Source organism: Oryctolagus cuniculus, chromosome 14, assembly GCF_964237555.1.
Source record: "Oryctolagus cuniculus chromosome 14, mOryCun1.1, whole genome shotgun sequence".
NCBI lineage: Eukaryota > Metazoa > Chordata > Mammalia > Lagomorpha > Leporidae > Oryctolagus > Oryctolagus cuniculus.
In genome coordinates this window covers 89181488-89202583 of record NC_091445.1, presented here as the reverse complement: position 1 = coordinate 89202583, position 21096 = coordinate 89181488, and the positions used below count along the sequence as shown (strand labels likewise).

Below are 21096 nucleotides of genomic sequence, written 5' to 3'. Positions count from 1 at the left end.
ATCACGTGGGCATTCTTTGTACATTCAATCTTCTGAAGGAACTTTCAGAATGAGGTTTCACTTCTTTTATTTTAAATTGAGTTAGATGGATGTGAGGCAGAAAATTATTTTTCTGGGGGCAAAAAAGGTATTAAGGAATGAAGGATCTGAGACACTCCAGAAACTGATCCAAGAAGACAACTTGTCAGAACGATGGCGGATAAATGGATTAGTACAGAAATCTCTACAAGTTGCAGAGGTCTTGAAGGAGGGGTGGGCAAAAATAAGGCCGCTACTTGGCTGGACCAATTAATGTCAATTAATGTGCTCGCGATGGCTTGTCCAACTCACGAGAGCCCACTGCCTTCAGCTCTTCCCAACTTCACATTCAGGGACATCGTGTTGGGTAGCTTGAAATCAACCACGGTAGGAGTTACCTACACTCCAGAGAAGAGCAGACGCTACAGCACAGGGCCTTTTCTGCCCAGAGAGCTGGCTTACCAGCACACCACTGTATTGTAGTCTCTATGGAGAAAAGGCAAGCAACAAGTAGGAAAAGGAGGTGGCGAGTGAGTGAGCGGATGGAAATAAAAAGGAAAACGAGAAGGAAAGAGACAACAGAACATCTGAAAAGGAAAGGTAACAAAGAGGATACTGGCAGAAACATCTGTTAAACAACACAGGCTAATAAGTACTTTTTTAGTGATCTGGATGAATGAGATGCAGACCCCAGCAGGGCCAAGGAAATACAGTAGATATGCAGAGCCAGAGAGATCTCACGGCTTGACTTCTCTCCTCTGGAGTTCCTGCAGGACCCAGGGGCCCAGGGCTGTGACGGCGGCCAGCACGCCCACGGGCAGGCATGCACACACTCGCACCTCAACTCGGCAGCCACACACCAAAGGGCTGCGCCGGTCCGCGCTGCTGTCTCAGCAGGGCAGAAGGACCCAGGCACGACTTCAGAGGTCACTTCTGACGTACAGTGTGGCAGGGACTGAATGACAACCCTACGTGCGCGTTACCCTGTAACGGAAAGGTGACAGCTGTCTGTCCCACGGGTGTTCGCAGCTCTCACACACTCACCACAATCAAGAAGCTGTCGTAGTTCTGCAGGGTTGCTGGAGCTCGGCGTCCTGTAGAGGGTTGAACATTCCAGACCTAGGACACAAAGCAGACTGTGTCAGCACAACGCGGCCCTCCGGAGAACCTGCGAGCCTGCTGCCAGACACATTCCAGTTCTCATCCGGCGTCTATTCTAGACGTGTCCCAAACATTCCTGGAAGTCAGCTCCTGCTGTTCATCTTATCTGGTGTGTCTACAATCTTGGCAAAGCCACCTGGCTACTAAGGAGCAAGTTATTCATATTTATTAAATGATGAAGAATTTCATGGCATCTATACAGTAACTGCATGCTAATCTGCAGTCAGAAAATGCGGGCCAACATTTCTTTTCCAATGCACAGCCTCCCAGTGCTTGTGTGTCTAGCACAGCGTTTGCACACAGCAGGTGGTTAAGAGACTGAATCGACGTGCCAGAGACAGACACAATTCTACCAGCCATGAGGTAAGGGCCCAGCATCGGACCCGATTCCCGTTTCCCTCGGTCGGTCTGATTACCTTTCTTCTCAATGGCTTCCAAGAGCTTGATAAGAAGAGGCGGGGCAACGTCGGGAGGGGCGAACTGCTCTGCAAGATCCGGAAGCGTGGAAGCTGCAAACAGAATCCCACCGTTGTGTTTAATTTGAGGTCGCTAGGTACCAGTACACCACATGAAGAGCATTAAATACCGAATGACGTAAACTTAGGCCTGAGCAAGGAGGACACCCACAATGGGCTCTGCACTTTTGGGGCACACAGGCCAGGCTTGCTCCTTCTTTCCAAGGATACACTCAGCGTGATCTATCAAAATCCCCAAGCTTTCTGACAAATGGTATCCTATGCCACCCACGTGGAAGACCCAGAAGGAGTACCAGGTTCCTGGCTTTGGGCTGGACCAGTCCCAGCCATTGTGGTCATTTGGGGAGTTACCCAACAGATGGAACCGCTCCCTTTCGGTCACTTGCTCACTGTCACTCTGCCTTTCAAATAAATATTTTTTAAAAAGATATGATTGAACAGCTTGTTAAGATGACTTTTAACTAAACTATTTGGGTGTGGGTACTTGGGCCTCCTTCTATTCTTGCCCCAAGCTCTGCAAATGTCAGAGGTGATGGGAAAATATAACTGATGATCACTGCCCACTTGACATCAGTTTAAGTCCCTGTGTGATTGCCTTTGAAGCCTCTGCTTGCTTACTATGTCTTGGATGATGAGTTAAGAAATGCGACTGCTTTTATAAGTTATTCTTCCCATGCTCTATCTGCATGTTTTACTACTTGCGATGATACAAAAACGTCAAATTGGAGGACATTCATAAATTACTTTCTTCAACACCGTATTGATAACCAGATCTGACTTCCAAAAAAATATGAATCCATTTTAAGCCAAAATCTTTTTCTCAATATATGCCAGAAGAGGGCGCTAAATATGTTCACCTCAAGTTTCTCAAACTGCAAAATATAAATGACCGTCTTTATGGAAATATCTACGTGTGCAACCTGCTTATCAGCCATCCGTGAAGAACTTTTTAGACAGTTAAGATCCATCACTTGCACTATTACATAGGCATCGTTTATATAATCTAAGATTGTCTAAATACATCTTTGTGATTTTATCTGAGATTTCGGGGGAGGAGGGATTCTTTATTGAGCCACACAACACACACAGCGAATTCCTAAGCCCTTAATGCAAGTATTAAGAATCAACGGAGAACAACAACAGATTCATGACACAAAGGCCGTGCTATCCAATTTGGATCTCAGAGAAGAAAGAATGGTTTCAGTCGTCTTGCAAACTGAAACTCCGGCCCGAGACCCTTTTGGGCTGCAGTGTCCCCTAGCGTGGACAGACACACAAGTTAGTGCCACATCACTCTGTCGGCCATCGAACCACCCAGGATGAGGAAGAGCTATGTGACACAGCAAGGTCGGATAGTTGCACTGCCCTGCAGAAGTTTCTACAGATGGAAGCGTTCACTACTCCTGCGCTGCACTAAAGCAGCCACTGGCCACGGCGGCGACGAGTGCACAAAACGTGGTCATGGCACCTGCGAAACAGACTGTAAGTGATGTGAACCGAGGAAGTGATGAGAGTTAGCGACCGTGGTATGGGAGGGCGGTTCTCAAGAGCTTGAGCTATGGCAGATGTTCTCAATGGCAGATGAGAAGATCCTGGAGTCGGCTTCGTGCCACAAAGTCCCCAGCACAAAGCGGTCCCCGAGCACAGGACACCCTAATGAGGAGCTGGCCCTGCAAAGTCGGCCACCCAGTGACCTGGAGGCCTGTCACTGGTCACGTTGCCCTAACGCAGTCTGCACTTCCTAAGGGCAGGCCAGATGCACCACTTACTGCACACACAGTCACAGTGGAGGCCACCAGGCGGGAATGTCCTCTCTTCTGTGCTCCCACACCTGAGGACTTGCTAGGAATACAGATTCCCAGGTGCTACCCTAAATCCCTAGAATCAGCACATCCAGGAATGGGGCAGGTGATGTTTTGTGTTCGTAACAAACCTTGGGGACACTGTTTTGATAAGAACATTCATGTGGGTAATCCCCTGAGGGAAAAAAAAAATCTAGCAATGACATCCCCCAAATTTCTATAAATGTTTAAATGTGAATGTACCAGAAAAGCACTTAACATAGGATTATCTTCAAAGTTTCCAACTTTTTAATGAAAAGTAGTGTAAAATAAGGAAATACGGGGACAGTGCCATGGCTCACTTGGTTAATCCTCCACCTGCGGCACTGGCATCCCTTATGGGCGCCTGGTTCTAGTCCCAGTTGGGGCACTGGGTTCTAGTCCTGGTTGCTCCTCTTCCAGTCCAGCTCTCTGCTGTGGCCCGGGAAGGCAGTGGAGGATGGCCCAGTTGGTTGGGCCCTGCACCCGCATGGGAGACCAGGAGAAGCACCTGGCTCCTGGCTTCGGATCGGCGCAGCGCCAGCCGTAGCAGCCACTTGGGAAGTAAACCAATGGAAGGAAGACCTTTCTGTCTCTCTCTCACTGTCTACAACTCTGTCAAATAAAAAAAAATTTAAAAAAAAAAAAGGAAATACTACGAAAGAGCACACACCTCATTTCCTCTGATAATGGTAAGCCACTTCCTTGCCTTAGATGGAGTGGGTGATCAGCTCACAAAAATACTCTCTCCTACAAATACCTCCTGTGCTCAAGAAAACATAATAGAAGGGAAATCTACAGCATAGAGAAATGTTACTAGTTGGGATTCACTACTGTGTGCCTCTCTTTAACAATTATTACGTATTTGAAAGGCAGACAGAGACATCTTCCCTCCATGAGTTTATCCCCCAAATGCCTACAGCAGCAGCCAGGACTGGGCCTGGCTGAAGCTCGGAGCTGGAAACTCAGACTGGGTCACTCATACAGGTGGCAGGGACCCAGGGTGCACATGGGCAGGAAGCTGGGGTCAGACGCAGAGCCCAGCCAGAACCCAGGCACTCTGACACAAAATGCAGGCATCCCAAGCAGTGTCTTGACCGTGCACCTGGTACCTACCCCCGGTGTCTTTGAGCCATCCCAGGATTTAGTGCACTCCAAAACTCAAAAAGCTTAAGATTCAGCAATAACTACACGGACCTACATATCCATACAGTGCTCATGTAACTAACTTGCCGGACTCCTCTCTCCCCTTTCCCTCTTAAATTATTCAGGCATCATTTATTTTAAACAAACAAAAAATCTTTAATGCTGGCACTGAAAATGGAATTACTTAATACAGGTTTATCTCCTTCTAGAATCTTATCAACATGATCATTTCTGCAGGCAAATATGAAAGTTAAATTAAATGATAATTAAAGATTTCATCTAATTATGATCGAAATATGCACCCAGCAGTTGTTACACTGCTAGCTTAGCAAATGCTACATGTTAAAAACGTTTCCATCTCTCCATTTCAGCTTGATAAGCTAAAATAAGCAAAATTTCTTCTCTTTCCTTTCACTGTTTTCTTTGGCAAAAAAGAAAAATAAATACTAGTTTACCAGCAGTATCCTGAGCTACAAAACATCATTTGTTTTACTCATCCAGGTGTTTCTGAAAAGCACTGGGACAGCTACAGGTAGCTAGGGGAACACTGGAACTTTTCTCAAAATTCACATCAGATTACATCCTTTAGAAACGAAATAATAATTAAAAAAACAACATACACACACACAGCAGGAAATACAAATACTTCTTTTGTGATATTGAGTTTCATACTGAACTTTTAATACTACAAAAACGTCACTGCTCAAAAGCGTGAATCTAGACAGTCGATCAGGGCGTTTACAATGGGGGTTTTACAGGTTCATTAATAAGGAGACTTTTAAAATAAAATCGCAATCCAAGGGTTTCCTGTTCCTTATACAATGTCTGGGACTCAATTCTTTTCCCCTTTGAAACTCTTGGAGAATGTGGAAGCCCTGCTCAGAGGCCTCAAAGTTCCCAGGAGCAAAAGGACCAATTACTATCCTCTGTACAACAATCCCAAAATCGATTATTCCTTTAATTCTAGTAAATACACAGGGATTCATAGCTACTTTTCCATTAGATTCCATGTTATAGAATTCCAACAGGAAATGATAACGGCTAGGACCTACCCAATTCTGCAAGCTGTTCTTTGAAAACATCATACAGCTTGATAAACTAAAACATACGGACTAAAAAAAAGAGAAAGAGAGAGAGACAGAGAGACACACACAAGAGAAAGAACAACCTGCCAAGCACATGGAGTGGCGTGACCACGCCGAGACACACGTTCCCAGAGGACGCTTATCCTGAAGAGTCTGCCTGAGCTCTGACAGCGCCCCTGCGCGGGAAGATGCTTATACCTGAACGAGGAGGAGGAAGGCGCCCTGGTGCTGAAGGCTGCTGCGGCAGAGTGCAAGGATCTGGAGAACCAAGCCCACTCATAAGAGCCTGGGTCAATGTGCAGATGCCTTTTCTACAATCCAAGCCCAGTTTCTCACTTAGCAGAATCACGTTTCATCAACAGCAATCAATACCGTTTAAGGAGAAAGAAAAGATGGAGGGACGCCCGGAAGGTCTGGAAGTGGTGACTCTAAGACGCACATTATCTCAGAAGGAGGCACTGGCCTCCAACCCAGACGAGAACACCGGCAAACCAGGCGGCCCAGGCGGCAGGCAGGCTTTCTGATGACAGGGCCCTGGGTGACAAGCAATCACCTGGAACAGAAGAGGGCCCGCCCTCCGCAGGCACGCCCTTTCCAAGCCACTAACAAGGACAGGCCTCAGCAGCCTCGGGCACCAGCCGTGTGTGGGAGACCGTGGCATTCTTCACCCCGCGTGGTGCCAGGAGCGCTGGGAAGTGCAAGATGAAACCGGCACACAGCTGCACCTTTTGGAGGCATTCTCCATACAAAAAGATATTTTAGAGTTCAGTGCCTGGCAGGGCCGAGCGGAAAGTTTAAGCTGAAACACTAGGGCTCCAGAGTCAGCCCCAGCCAAGAATTCCATTACTGAGGGAGGCAGCTGAGGAGTGGGTGAAAACCGCCAGTGACTCCAGAGATGCAACGCCGCGAGTACGCAAAAATGAAAATGCATACGCCAGGCGCGGGTCGGCGTGGAACCAAGACGCTCGCACGTCTACTCACTGCCGCTCAACGGGAACTTAACTGCTGGCTGGAAAATCTCATGACTTCCAGTGAAGAGTGCACAGAAATCTAACAGGTCGCAGTTCGTAAATGAGCCTTATCTGCACATTCATCCATTTGGGCTATACGGGTTAATACTCTCAACTTTACACTTCTTAAGCCCTATGCGCAGTGCTGCAACACATGCTGGCCTGGGCCCTTTAAGATAATGGAGCAGAGAAACAAAGCTTAGAAAAAGAAAATGATGGGTCCTTTACTTTAATTTGGGCACACACTTATTTTATCGTTAGTATGGACATGATTCAAAGCACAGGTGTAAAGTTACAGACAGGGCCTGGGTTTTAATCCTGGCTTTGCTACCTAGAGCAATCTTGGATAAGTTAATTAACTTGAACCCCAGTGTTTCCACCTGTAAAATGGGAGTACTAAGTGAGGTAACGAGGATTAAATGAACCACAGAAATAAAAGTGGGGCAGAGACCCACATGTAGAAAGCACAAATTAATATGCTCTCATTAATATCAGGATTATTAATGGAATTTTATTATTAATAGATTTTTTAAAAAAATACCCAGTTGTGGATAGCAACTTTTAAGTCCAGCAACTATTGCAACTGAGACAAAAACAGTTGGGGCCAGCACTGTGGCACAACAGGTTCAGCTGCTATTTGCCATACCAGAGTCTCAGATGGGAGTGACAGGTGGATTCCAGCTACTCTGCTTCTAATCCAGTTCCTTGCTAATGCACTAGGGATGGCAGCAGGAGACAGCCCACGAGCCACCCAACGAGGAGACTGGGACAGAGTTCCTGGCTCCTGGCTTCAGCCTGGCCCAGTCCTGGCTGTTGCAGCCATCTGGGGAGTGAGTCAGTGGATGGAAGACCTCTCTATCTTTCTCTCTGTCACTCTGCCTTTCAAATGAATATATTAAGTTTAAAAAAAAAGAACAGAAAGAGTCTTCTCGCTACTTTTCTAAGGTGACAAGCTGGAAGTGTATTTGACAGATAGACACTTGCTTTTTGCCTTTTGTTCTACATAAAAATGCATTTATTGAAGCCATAACTAAAATACCATATTTTCTATTTATCACATTTTTTCCCTAAAAGGACTATAATACTAATCTATTTGAGTTATTAGATGTCAGGTTTCTGAATGTGTAGCAAAAATGAGGTTGGAATAATTGTGTAATAAATTTCAGTGAGCCTGCCAGAAATGAGGACTGTTTTTTGGAAGAGGTAGGAAAAAAAAAATACGGACAAGTGAAAATGGGAGCAGAAAGAGAAGATGTGAAAATAAGTCTTCATCATCAGTCTATGTGCAGAGATAACTAGTGGGAGGGAATTAAGAGTTGCCAAGAGATTTAAACTGCAAGTCTGAAACTCTTTTCAGATACCCTAATTAGTCTTTAATATCTTTAAGTTTATCTCTTCCCACTTATCTCTCCTGCCCCCACACAACAAAAACAAATGAAGGGGACGGGAGCCCATTTAGCTTGATTTCTAGACACCATCCTGGTTATCTTATTAAACCGAAGCAGACATTACAGCTTTGCTTCTGATGGGCTTAGCTAAAGCCTTGGAGTTGAGATAACTGAAAGGCAAGACTGCACTTCATCTTGGACAGGTGAGCCTAATTAATTGTGATTCTTATCACCTTAATTGGAGTCTGACTGAAAGATTACAATTTACTGCGTAGAGCAAATTGGCGCCCGCACAGGAGGTGAACGAGGAAGAGGGAGAGTTCCCACTTCCTCCCCACCAGGAAAACAACTCCTCCTTGAGGGGCTGCAGGGCCCAAGGACGTAGAGGAGAAACGAGTCTTTTGGTCTGTGACCCAGATGCCTAAGAAAGAGGAAAGGGGAGAACCACCACGCCATACACACAGTGGGTGCTCCGCTAGGGTGAGTACTACTGAATACCTAACTGGGGACCATACCCCCTTGTAAGCATTGTACAGACCTGCTGAATGTATCTTTCACGGCCGTTCAAAGATATATATATATATATATAGACTGTATTATCCTCCAGTTAAAGGTGAGGTGCCTGAGACACTGGGGACAAGTCACAAAGCTCAGCGAGAGTCCACCTTCCCATCGGGCAAAGTGTGCAAGTCTGGAAAGCAACCAGTGAGTCTCTCGAAGGTTCCTGCCACAGCCCCTAACTCCAAGGGTAACTGCCAACAAGGGCTTTTATGTGACACACAGATGCGGGAGGCCTGAGCCTAAAAGGCAACAGCATCCACCTTTCTGATGTACTCACGCTAAGCTATCTCCACAAGGGCCACTCCTGTACTTCTGTCCCCCAGGTTGGCTCATCAACACATCTCCCTCACTATCCAAGGGTGCCAGGGACCACTGGATATCGATAACATCATTCACGGGCCATACCACAATTATCAGCTTTAAACACTGGCCTGCTGCAGATTTACTCATTTCTAGTTCCGCCCACCACTGCCATGGTGGGGTGAGTCCAGACGATTCTGCCGGCCTCCTGCAGCCCGTGGGCAGGATGTTTCCCACCCCTGAATCTATCCTATCGTGAGGCACAGGCAATGAGCCCTACGCAGAGAACAGCAAGAGGAGCCCCACTCTTAGCTAGAAGGCTGTACGGGCACCTGGGGTGAACCACACCAGCTCTGAGGAGGGTGGATCACGGACACACACCCTTCTCTCCCACTGAAATCTGATAACAAATTTCATAGCCACACTTAAGCAGCAGAAATGCTACAAGTGCTTAAACATAATCAAGCAGGGTCTTAAAGCATAACTTGAGAAGCTTCTGTGTCACAAGCAATTGAAGGGCCCTCTGGTCAGGAGAGGGTGGGGTAAGGAGAGGAACTGGACAGAAAGACGTTGCTGGCGAAACTGGAGACCAGAAAGAATCATCTGATGCTGGCTGGACTCTCCCGCGCGGCGCAGAAACCGGCCGCTGGCTGACCAAGGAGACTGAGCTTGAAGAGACAGAGGAACTGCCAAACAGGCCAGCTTGGCCAGCGAGGCAGAACTGGCTGTTTTAACAAAGCCTGGATGGAAATCAGAGGCGAAAAGAACCACCAGATTCCATGCAAAGAACTAAGAGGCAGGGCTTATTGGCCGGCATTTTTAAACACACTGCAAAGTTGAAAGAACTGTTCAGTAAATGCCCACACATCTTGCATCTAGTTTCTACAATTAAGACTTGATCTATCTGCTTTATTACATATCCAGCCTTTAATCTATCTTATTTTTTGAATGCATTTCCAAGAAAGGTGCGGAAATCAGTTGCCATGCCCTGAATGGTGCTCCCCACCAAAATTCACATGTCGAAGTCCTAACCCTCCACATGCCAAGGGAGTCTTCAAAAATCCATGAATTTAAAAATAGTTTTGCACCCAAACAAAATTTTTTAAAGAATTCATTTCCCCCAGAACTTTTTAAGTGCCCCTCTTATTTGCCGCAGGGACTTTGGGGGGCCACTGGATTGAGATCGGACCATGAGGGCAGAGCCCTCGCGGCAAGATTAGTGCCATATGAGAAGAGACACCCCAGAGCTTGCTCCCCACGCTTCCCACATGAGGCGATGGGGGGAAGGTGGCCGTCTGGAAGGCAGGAAGAGGGCCCTCACCAGAACCCGCCCATGCAGGCACCCCGCCCTCAGGCCTCAGCGTCCTGCACCGGGAGAAGTAAATCTCAATTAAGATCACGGTGATCTGTTACGGGCTCCCAAGCTAGTATATCAGAACACCACACCCAAAGAAAGGAAAACACTGTGAGTAGAAAAAGTCAACATCAAACCCAGTTTCTACAGGTGTTTAGAAAATTCCTTCTGTGTCAGCACACCCTGAGGGGCAGTGCCCCCCAAACGTTAACATGCATATTAAAGGAGGTTGGGGTGGCATCTAGGTTTCTGCGTGCCGAACGGGCTTCTCGGTGATGCCCACACGGCTGGTCCTTGGCCAGACTTGGAGCAGCAGCCCTTGAGGATGAACCCGTCAGTCGGGCGGAGAAACCCCAGCTCTCTGCAGCAGACAGAATGCCGATGACTGCGATTCGTTCTGATAACCTGTTGCCTCAAGTGCCCCAGGCTTCCCAGGCTGGTCCCAAAGCAGGGCTCAGTGGCCAAACATCTGAACTTGTGCCGGCAGCTGTTGCTGACTACCCGGAGGGTCCAGTTCTCAAAATGAGTGAGGTCCAATACCCGATCTCATGAGGTATGCAAGGGAAAGACCTAAGCAGTCAAGGGTTCTGCTGCTCTGCGCTTCTGTGTGCCGCTGTCTGAGGCCGGAGCGAGCAAGTGAGAACTCGTCCGGGCCCCACGGTCAGTTCAGGACAAGTAAGGGAATGCAAGCCTCCTGCCACCCATCCCAGTGGTTTTTCTCATCAGGCCACAAGACTAACGACAAATTACCACCACTACTCCAGTCCCCAAGCTCCTCTGGCTCAGAACCTCTGCACTGGTCAGTTTCCAGTCACTGTCACAAACAGCCGGACTTTATACAGACAAAGTCTTTGCTTAGTCCACGGCTTTAGGGGTTCAAGTCCCCACGTCGAGGTGGGCCCACTGGTGTGGCCCCTGGTGGTGGCGCTCCTTCTGCCAGAGCCCACCACAGGTCAAGGTGGGGAGCACACATGTGTTTGTCTCTATGTCCTCTCCCAGCCACAGCCACCAGGATTCAGTCGTGGGAGCTGCACCCTGAAAACCTACTTCCATCTCGTCACTTTCCCAAAGGCCTCTGTCCTCGAAACAAATCTGGACTCCATTCCCATCCTCTTGGTCCCTTTACCTGAAACTGGGCCCTAGGAAACCCACATTCCAACCAGCATGTGCTCAGGACTTTATCTCACTGCACCTGTGCAGCCCGTGTGAGGTATTACAATTATTCCCATTTCACAGATGAGGAACCTGAGACTAACACGAACTAACAATAACAAGCAAGTTGCCTAAAGTCAGGCCAGCAGCAGGCAGGAAAGCTAGTTTAGACAACTGACCAAGTTCAAGGACAATCGCACACTCCGGGGCTCTAGGTTACCTCCTCAGCAGACACGCAGCCTGGCGCCTCCTGGAGTTACCCAGTCCTGAGCAGGGTCTGAAAAACCCTCGCGGGGATATTATAGAGAAGTGCACGGCCACCGTTACAACCCTTCACGCCTTCAACCTACCCTTGGCTCCGGAGGGCCGGCCTCTCGCCAACACCTCTGCTTATCAGGGTTGAACCGTTGCCAGTCCCTAAATATTGGCCAGGCTAAATATTTTCAAGACAGCATTTATCCAATATTTTTTCATAAAGCTAAGCTAGGCACATTCTCCCCCCAGGATGTAATGGGTTCTTCAGCGAAATACAGCTGACTACCTTATTAACTTTCAGCGAGGTGCAACGAACTCGCAGGTGGGGAAAGTGCCCAGTAAATGATTTTCCCCACATATACATTTTAGAGTTTGTATTTCCAAGGATGCCGGGGTGAATCTTAATGAGCACATGGAGGGAGTTTAAGGGCCTAGAATCAGCAGCATGCAGTGGAAAGAGAAAAGGAAGTTTGTATAACTGGGAAAAGAACCAAAGCAAGAAAGCAACACGCCTCAAAATATTAAGCAGAAAATCCTGTTAGCTAATGCAGAAGAAACAGACAAGAAAATAATGTCATATTTAGTCCATTTGTTTTCACTAAAACATTCTTACGAAATTCCTGATGTACGATGGGAGTGATCCCCATACAATAAAGGGTAACGATTTCAAGACCAAAGTAGGTAGAACCCTCAGCGACTGTGTGAAGAATTGGAGTTTTAACAGATGAAGCCATACGGCTCCACCACCCCAGAAAAAGGTGATCAGTTCAGATGGGCTAATAGGTTCTCCCAGTTCACAAGGCACTACACTCATCCGTGAAGGGAACAAGAAACGATTCAGCAATCAGCGAGAGGAATCTCTGGACTCGTTCTGGGCTACGATTTTAAGAATTACAATTTTAGATGGGTCAATTTGGGCAGATGTTGGACCATATCATTAAATTCTCCAAATAGCTCAGGATATTTAAAAAAAAAAAAAAAACAACAACAACCTGTGATATACAGGAGGCCCCACAGATGGAACAGGAACAAAATGTAAAATATATGTTACAGAACGAAGCAGCTTGACCATGTTCTCAAAAAGATCCTCCGAAATAAGTCAGCAAATAGAGAGAGGCGGTATTTGAGGAGTGGGCGTATTCTAACAGCGGCTTCACAGGAGAGAAGTGTCTGTCCACAGAAATTTCAGCCAACTGGGGAAAAGAAAACACAGCACAGGTGCAACCTGACCCTGCGCCCTCCCCAATCAGTGGTGCTCATCAGCAAGTCAGGGTTTGGGTAGACATCGCCAGCTGTTCACAGGATACAGTTGAAACTTCTTGGCCAAAAGTGCCCATAGGGACAATGCTGGTTTCCTCTCACGAAAGGATGGCCACGTTGTTAAGGAGAAAGCACCAGTCAGGCGGGGCGGGGGCAGGACCACAGCAGGGTGCTCCTGGCCTCTTTCTGCCCCTGTATCACGACCTCTGCCCCACTTCCCTGCTGCGCCGCGGCTGTCTCAGGTTGAAAGCACAGTGATAGGGCCTGGACCAGGGCGGGAGGGAGTTTTGTACATTTTGTTCCATCAGATGAGGCCTCAGTGACTCTATGAATTATGGGCTGTCAACTACTTTTTCATCTGCTATAGAATATGCTTCTTAGAAATGGTGGCTATAAATAAAACAACAGATGTTTTGTGTTGGCTTCAACGGGAGCTTGGGTAACTGTCTAAACAGGGCCAGAAGTGAAGAGAATTCATCCAAAGGCGGAGTTAGGTCTCCCCCTGTTGGCCACTTTCTGTATCAGCCTTCTGAAGACAAACTCACCATTTCATTAATTACTTTTTCGGGGGTCGCTCAAGGTAACCAAGTGGAGAAGCGGTTTATAGCAAATTGCATCTTTCTGTGAGTTCTATTTTTAAAAATAAACAAATTTAATTAAATGCCTTCCCTAAGCATGACTGCTCTTGTATTGTAGGAAAAAAAAAACAGAGAAGCCATCGTGTGCTAGAACCGAAAAGCTGGATCACGGTGGAAGGACTAGGGCTCCTTTCCCCCTGCGACAGTGGGCTGGGGGACTTCAGGCGAAGCATCCACTGCCTCAGGGCCTCGCGGAGCACAGGAGTGAGGTTCACACGCTTAGCCAGATGTTCTCAAATGGCTGCAGTTCTGAGATTCTGATCCGGAGTCAGCAAAAGGGATCACACAGCCAATGTGAAATTACAAAATTTACACGTAAGCACGGATCGCTTTAGAAACAACTGTAAATTCTCTTTACCATCTGGCTGCAAATCCGGCAAAAATCACAGGCACCGTGGAAGACAGTACCAAGCAAAAATCATGCCAAATCTTCATGTGTGAGGAAATGAAACTAAAAAAAAAAATGGGAGGATAGCTACATGGGATTCTATTCATCCAACTACGTTAACCTGTAATTTCCAACCCAGGGTGTGGGGGGGTCCAACTGTGTCTTCAGGTTAGACACCCATTTTCACTCTGCCCAAATGAACAGTAAATTCAAAAGGACAAAAAGATTTCCCTGACTTGAATGTGTCTTGAACAGAAGACAACTGACTCCGTGTTCTTAAATGTGTTCCCAAGCCTTGCGGCCCCAAGCCACACAACAGAATTTGAACGGGGCTTCTGTGGAGTGTGACTGGGTCAGGGGCAAGGTGAGGTGGGCCGGGTGAGGAAGGAAGAGAGGCAGACGGTCACCGAGCTACCCTCAGCACAGGGTGGGGTGAAGCACGCCCATCCCACTGTTGTCAGAGACTAGGTACCCATACATCAGGATCGCCGGCCTAGCACGTGTCACTCCCCAGGACTGCCTGCTCTCGAGGGCCTGGCCCTTGCCCCTTTCACCTTTGAGGCCTCTGCTCGCTCTTGGTTTCCCTCTTCTGAGACTCGGAATTAAGTCACATGTAAATGCAATCCCTTTTGACGTTCTGAGATTCGGGATCAATGCACGCGTAGCACTGCTGGGCTCTAAGAGTGTGGGGGTGTGGGTGTGCAAAATTAGCTCCAGATGTACAGTCAGTGAATACCAACATCACTGGCATGGAACAGGTAGGGGAGGGAGGAATTAGGAGCCACAGTACTCAGAGCACCTGCTCTCTTCCCCAAACCATACATCACTGTAGGTTTACCCATTCTCCTCTGAGAGGACTTGTCATTTGGTGATTTAATTATTGGGAAAATAATACGTTCTGAAGAATGTGGCAGTGGTGCTGCTCACGATGCCTGCATCCTACTGAGTCCCAGTTGCTCCACTTCCAATCTAGCTTCCTACTAATGCGCCTGAGAGGCAGCAGATAACGGCAAGTACTCTGGGTCCTGGCCACCCAGGTGGGAGACTTGGACTGAGTTTCAGGTTCTTGACTTTGGCCTCACCAGTCCTGGCTGTTGTGGGCACTTGGGGACTGAATCACCAGATAGAATGCCTGTCTCCCTATCTCTCCGCATTTCAAATAAAACAAAAATAATTTTTTTAAATGTAGTAGAAATAATACCAAATGATACAAGGTCAGAAAGGACAGACAAGACAACCCTTAGCCATCGAGGCTCTCAATACTAAGGAGCCAGTACCAACAGCTAACGTTTGCGATGCATGTGACATGTGCCGGGTTCTATGCTAAGATGTTCCACTGCAATTATCACCAAATAATGCAATCTTTCGCACTATGAGGAACGTTTTATCATCAACTCCATTTTACAGAGGAGAAAACTGAGACTGAGAAGCTGAGTACTTGTCCTGGCTCCCAGTTGTACCAGCACTTGACTGACCAGAGTTCATCTGGTTTAGAGGACGCAAAGGCAGCTCCCTTCCAAGGGATGCCAAGGCACTAATGAAGCACTCAAGGAGTGGCCTTCCAAGAGCCAGCAACAAAGCTAGGCAGAGTTCTCCAGCCAAAACACAGAGCTGGGAAGTACAGACAAGAACAGGCTGGCCCTTTTTCCCTTTCGATGCATTTTTCTTTTTCTTTTTTAAAAGACTCATTTATTTATGTTGAAAGTGAGAGAGAGAGAGAGAGAGAGAGAGAGAGGGAGAGGGAGGAGACAGGGAGAGAGAGAGAGATCTTCTATCTGCTGGTTTACTCCCCAGATGGCTGGGCCAGGCTGAAGCCAGGAGCTTCCACAGGATCTCCTACGTGGGTGGCAGGGACCCAAGCATTCGAACATCTGCCACTGCTTTTCCAGGCCATCACCAGGGATTTGGATTCAAAGTGGAACAGCAGGGACTTGAACTTGCGCCCGTATGGAATGCCAGCAACACAGGCAGTGGCTTTACCGGCTGCACCACAAAGCCAGCCCTACATTTTTCTTTACTAAGACAGTCTTCAGGACGGGTAGCACATCTGATTGACGCCTACCAAGTGACCAAGGAATCCCCCGTCACAGGGACAACCAGTCCTCCCCACTCTCAAAAACCAATCGGGAGACCAAGCGCTCTGCAGCCCTGTCTTCTCACTGGTTCATCGGATCCACTTTACCTGATCCGTGTGACTTCACTTTGGAAGGAAAGATACAGAGATCCCTGAAATGAAACAAAATACACAAAACAGTCCCTGAGTACACTCTGGACTTGGGATTCATGGGAAGCCTCAATTACGGTGCACTGTGAAGACTAGGGCCCCCACGGAAGCCACGTGTGTCACTGCATGCTTCCCTAGTGGCCTCATTTCAGTGGCTCCTTGTGGCTGCCGGGCCAGGGCCAGGGCAGCACTGCTCTAGGGTGCACAGTCCTCAGTGTCAATTTGTTCATCTGGAGAACATGTTGGTTTTGAAATTAAAACGATGAAGACACACTTCTCTTACCTCAAGAGTGGTCAGTAGGAGTGCTGGGCTGTTCTGAGTCAGCAAAGCCAGATCAGCTCAGCCTGCCATGAAGGCAGTTAGTCCGAGTTGACGGGGAGCAGGAGAGGGGTGGACACCCATTACGAACCTGCTGGGACACTGGGACTCAGGTGTCCCGGAAATGGAGGCAGTGCTCAGGCTGGGGTGAGAACTCTATCCAGAAAAGCTACACCTACGGCTTGCCATCTGCACCCAGCTCCTTGGAAAATCAGCAGCAGCGTGTGCGTGTGCGCATGCGTGTGCCTGCCGGTGGCGCCTGCAGACGGCAGAGGGTCAATTACGGGGCGAGGCTGGCAGAGCTCAGCTGTGCAATCAGACAACCTAAGGTCTGCTGGGGTTCACATCCTGAAAGCCTGAGCTGCAATCATTTCATCTCTAAAATCAACGGTCATTAACACGTCCACTATTAGCTGTGAGACGGATGGACAGAAGTTAAAATAAAAGGGGCAGAGGCACAAGTAGCCACCTGTTACAAGAGGCAGTGGCAGGCACCAGGCAGGCTGTTTCTTCTTATGCCAGGGCCCCATGGTATACATTTTCCCCCCTATGGTGCACATTTTTACAGCACAGCATCCTCCTGTGAAAACACTAACAATCCTCTTTTCAGAACACGCAGGCCCAGTCTTAGAAAAACACAGAAACTATTTTTTCAACTGTGTGGGTTTCAAAGTTAAGTCCTGAGCTTACACTCCGGCTGCCAAGGCAGCATCCACATGGGACGGGGAGCAATTGAAGTTACAGCTCCGGCCACCAGACACTGTCCATCTTGCGGCTAGTGCCTGTGCCGTCTGCCTTCAGCCCCTTGTAAGACAGAAGTCAGTTTCCTAGCTTCAGTGTCTGCTTCCAGCTTGGACCCAGGAATGAGACTGTTTCCTTTAAAACTGCAGCTGCTACTGTTTTCTCTAAGTGCCTAAGATGCCTTTTTGGGTGGTGGCCACTGGAAGTGACAAGCAGTTCCCAACTCGGAAGGTAACAATGACATCAGACATGTCCCAGAGGTAGCAGATCAAAAACTATCCTTCAGAGAAGGCAACAAGGAAAGAACAGGGAATGATACATCAGGCGATCTCCTGTCCTGGTCCACTGAAAGTCTGAGCGGGTCAACCAGGGAGAATAAGGAACGAACATTATAGACACGGAGTCGCCCCCGAAAATGCCACTTCCTGGGTTAAACATGCTATATACAGAGGACGGCTGCACATGTTACCCTGCAAAAGTGTGGAATGAGGGCACGCAAACACCACTGCAGCGTGTTAAGTACAAGCAGGAGCAGAACATAACCCAAAGTGTAGTGCAGCCCAGTTTGTATCCCAACGGCCGTCAGGCGCAGAGGTCATGGGCAGTCACTCGTCGTGGTAACGGACTACCTCCGTACCACGGCGGGCTCTCCAGTGGACAGGAGGGGATGAAGTGTGCGGGGAAGGGCTACTTCCTGGCTCCTCTTGAGGGAGGGGCGACTCCCATCATTACCTCTCTGTATCCCCTGAGGTTAGAAACCCCTTTGCTCGGCCCCCTAATTCAGACTGCTGAATGCGGCTGGGGATGGGGAGGAGGAGGTTACACCAGGCCTGGCTGGGCCACGCAGCTCTCATTTCTTCTGGGCTCCCATGAGCTGCATCACATGGTGAGCTAGATCCTCAATGGCCAAGCAGGCCCTCCTAAAGCAGGCCTTCCCGCTGGAGAGGCCAACCGTGACGATGCGGCTCCGTGCTGCAAGTCCTAACACCCACCTTTCCCACACCTGCCGGGTCTCCAGGCTCCTACGAGCCCAGCAAACTCACTAGCCTTGCTCAACAGGGCTGGGTGCTGGCAGAGCTGAAAAACGCGGGGCGGGCCTTTTGTATCTGCATCTTCCTTTCCCAGACCTTTTCCCAGTCGGTGCTATTCTTCCTCCAAGATGGCCTGCGGTCATCCTCCCCAGTCCTGGACCTCAGCCTCCTAGAGAGGAGTCTGATGACCTCACTGAAACAGAAACACTCAAGTGGAGATGACCCTGAAGCCACACGTGTGATTCTATCCCGGGAATACGGCGGACTAACAAGGCCTCTCGCCAAATTCACCTAACGGTAGAATCTCAGGCACTCAGTCCCTGCAGATACAAATCCACAGTACTTTGCTATGAATAAATCCTGAAAATGGGTCTGAGATGATCAGAATGCCTGGATCAGTACTGACTTCTGCACAGCCAAGACCAGATGACCATCTCGGAGAATCAACGACGCTCACCGCTGGTACCTCTTATTTTATTTTAGGTCCCCAAAAGGGAAAAAAAAGCAACCCAGGAGCTAAAGAGAAGAGAGGGGTGCCCAAAGTGGGAAGAGACCCAGGTTAATAGCTAAGGTCACGACACATCAGAAAAACTCCAGTTGGGGAAATCAAAGTTGCTGTGTGTGAACTATGTACCACTCTCCATCAGCAGACACTGCACTTAGATTTTCATGAAGACAGCCCCGTGCACTCAGCATCCTCCGCTCCTGCTTGCAGCCAGGCGCTGCAGGGACAGAGCGTGAAAGGACATGGCAAAGGCCCTGGGCTGCCTGGACTGCCCGGGCTGCAGAGGCCAGGCCTCCGTGGTTGTGAAAGGTATCATTGGTATTTTCACGTGAAGTCTCTTGCAGACCAAAGCCCCAGCGATCGCCACTTCCCGGCAGTTCGCAGAGCTCAGCGTTCCAAATGACACACGAACGTTGCTGGCTCTGCACGACGTGCTCTCTCCAAGAGCCCCCAGTGACAACAGACAGGGCGGAGCTGTTCAGTCCTGACAGCCAGCGGGGCTCCCTGCAACCAGGGAGATGCGGCACCACTGCGGCCATGAGTGAGGCTGGGATTCTACAAGAAAACACCCGGAAAAGGTAGCGAGGCTGAGAACTGAAGCAAAGACCCGGCCCAGCGTGCACACTTGGGCTGTGACAACACCAAGGATCTGCACCCTTGAGAGTTTTCTCAACCCCCACTGTCCTCCAATCAAACCATTAACTCGCTTCTCCCGAGAGCCGTTTCACAAAGCACGGCTTCAAATCCAGGCTTGCTCCATAAGGAACCGGAGAACAAGTGCCACTTGTTATCCCGCGGCAGAAGCCGATGATGAAGCCGGACTGGAGGCAGAGCCAGATAATGCCGCTATTGGGACGCAGCGTGGCACCAAAGGCTCGGGAGGGACCCTGAATTCGCCGCTTGTCTTGGGACAACACTACTTTTCTTCACATCAGCCAGAGCGGGTTACCCCCTGCACATTCGTGACATGGAAAAATCTTCATCTGACCAAACTCACAAGAGCACTAAAAAGGGAGTGCTTTGCAAATCAGAGACGTCCGCAGTTCCTCTTCGCTCATTTGAGAAAAAGAGATGCCGTGGAATTTCATCACCCGTGAGGGACCTGCAGGAGTTAAGCTCTAAAAGGCTGTGGAGCCACGCCACCATGGCCAGTGTCTCTGGCCTCTCCAGGCCGACTGCCCTTGACGGGCTGCTGTCCAGGAAGTGCAGCCTCCGAGCAGGGTCGTGGCCGCGTGCGGGACAAATCGTGGCCTGAGTCGAGTCAACTGGGGACAGAGGCAACAGAAGGATTTGGAGGTGACCCAGTGGAAAATTTAGGAGTAAGACTCCAGAACCTCAGGAAACCCTGACTTAATTTAAGATAGTGCTTGGGTTGCCTCACTGGGGTGGGGGTGGGGAGGGCCGTCCTGATGCAATCTGCTCCCTAGGATTATATAAAATTTTAAGACCTGGAGAGAACATGATTATGGGTATGAAACACAGAGAAGCATTTGCAAGAGTCTATCCCCTTAAATCACGTTACGACTGTAAAAAGTAAGTGGCAACTGGTGACTGAAACATTTATCAGTCCATTTAGGACAGCTTTAACTAAGGTACTAACGACTTCCATATTCAACCACTATTCCAGAAATATGCCATAAACCATAACCCTGTCCTCAAGATTCCTGACACACAGCCATGCTTTTTTATTAGAGGCTTCAACTGGAACACAGCCTTTTTTTTTTTTTTTTTTAAGATAATGCTCTTGGCTACCTAAGCCTGAGACAAAAATGCCCTAAGACCACGTCTCCTCCGGGAAGCGTCTGGTCCCCATACTCTGCCGTTCACTCTTTCTGGATGCTTTCTCTTTTGATAAATTGGGCTTTTCAAGTGTTCTTTTCAGCACACTTCTGATTTCCCACCCTAATTAATGAGAGGAGAGGACCGACCAAAACCAAAAACCAAAAACCAATGAAAGAGCCTAACAGCTGGCACTCAGCATAGGCTATGGCCATGGTCTCATTTCAGAAAAAGTCTCTCCCGGGCTAGTCCTGTACGTGGTGACTGTGCCGGAGGGGCACCGGGAGAGTGTCCCAAGTTGGTTCCCACACTGAGTGGTCAACTGATCCGTCCAAGATCAGGGGGCACAGACGCACATCCACTCACCACAGACGAGCAAACGGCCAACACGAAGGCCCCTTGAGATTCTGGGCGAGTCACAACAACACAAACAACAGAAAGGGATCCGTGGGAAAACAATAGGAAGACACGGAGTCGCTCTTTCT

At 48.6% G+C, this 21096-nt stretch overlaps 1 protein-coding gene across 4 annotated transcripts in view; it reads right to left on the bottom strand.

Annotated features, from left to right (window-relative positions):
* Positions 1–21096, bottom strand: part of PIK3R1 (phosphoinositide-3-kinase regulatory subunit 1) — an 88189-nt gene that overhangs the window by 25884 nt on the left and 41209 nt on the right. For 2 of the 4 annotated variants that reach the window (XM_002714070.5, XM_051853438.2), the window contains exons 3-4: positions 1596–1688; positions 1063–1137 (exon numbers count right to left, since the gene is read on the bottom strand). In XM_002714070.5, the coding sequence (XP_002714116.1) occupies positions 1063–1137; positions 1596–1688 (168 nt within the window). Of the gene's footprint in view, positions 1–1062; positions 1138–1595; positions 1689–5904; positions 6417–21096 lie in introns of those variants that run through there. The other 2 variants (XM_008262302.4, XM_070056818.1) reach the window with 2 other exon arrangements.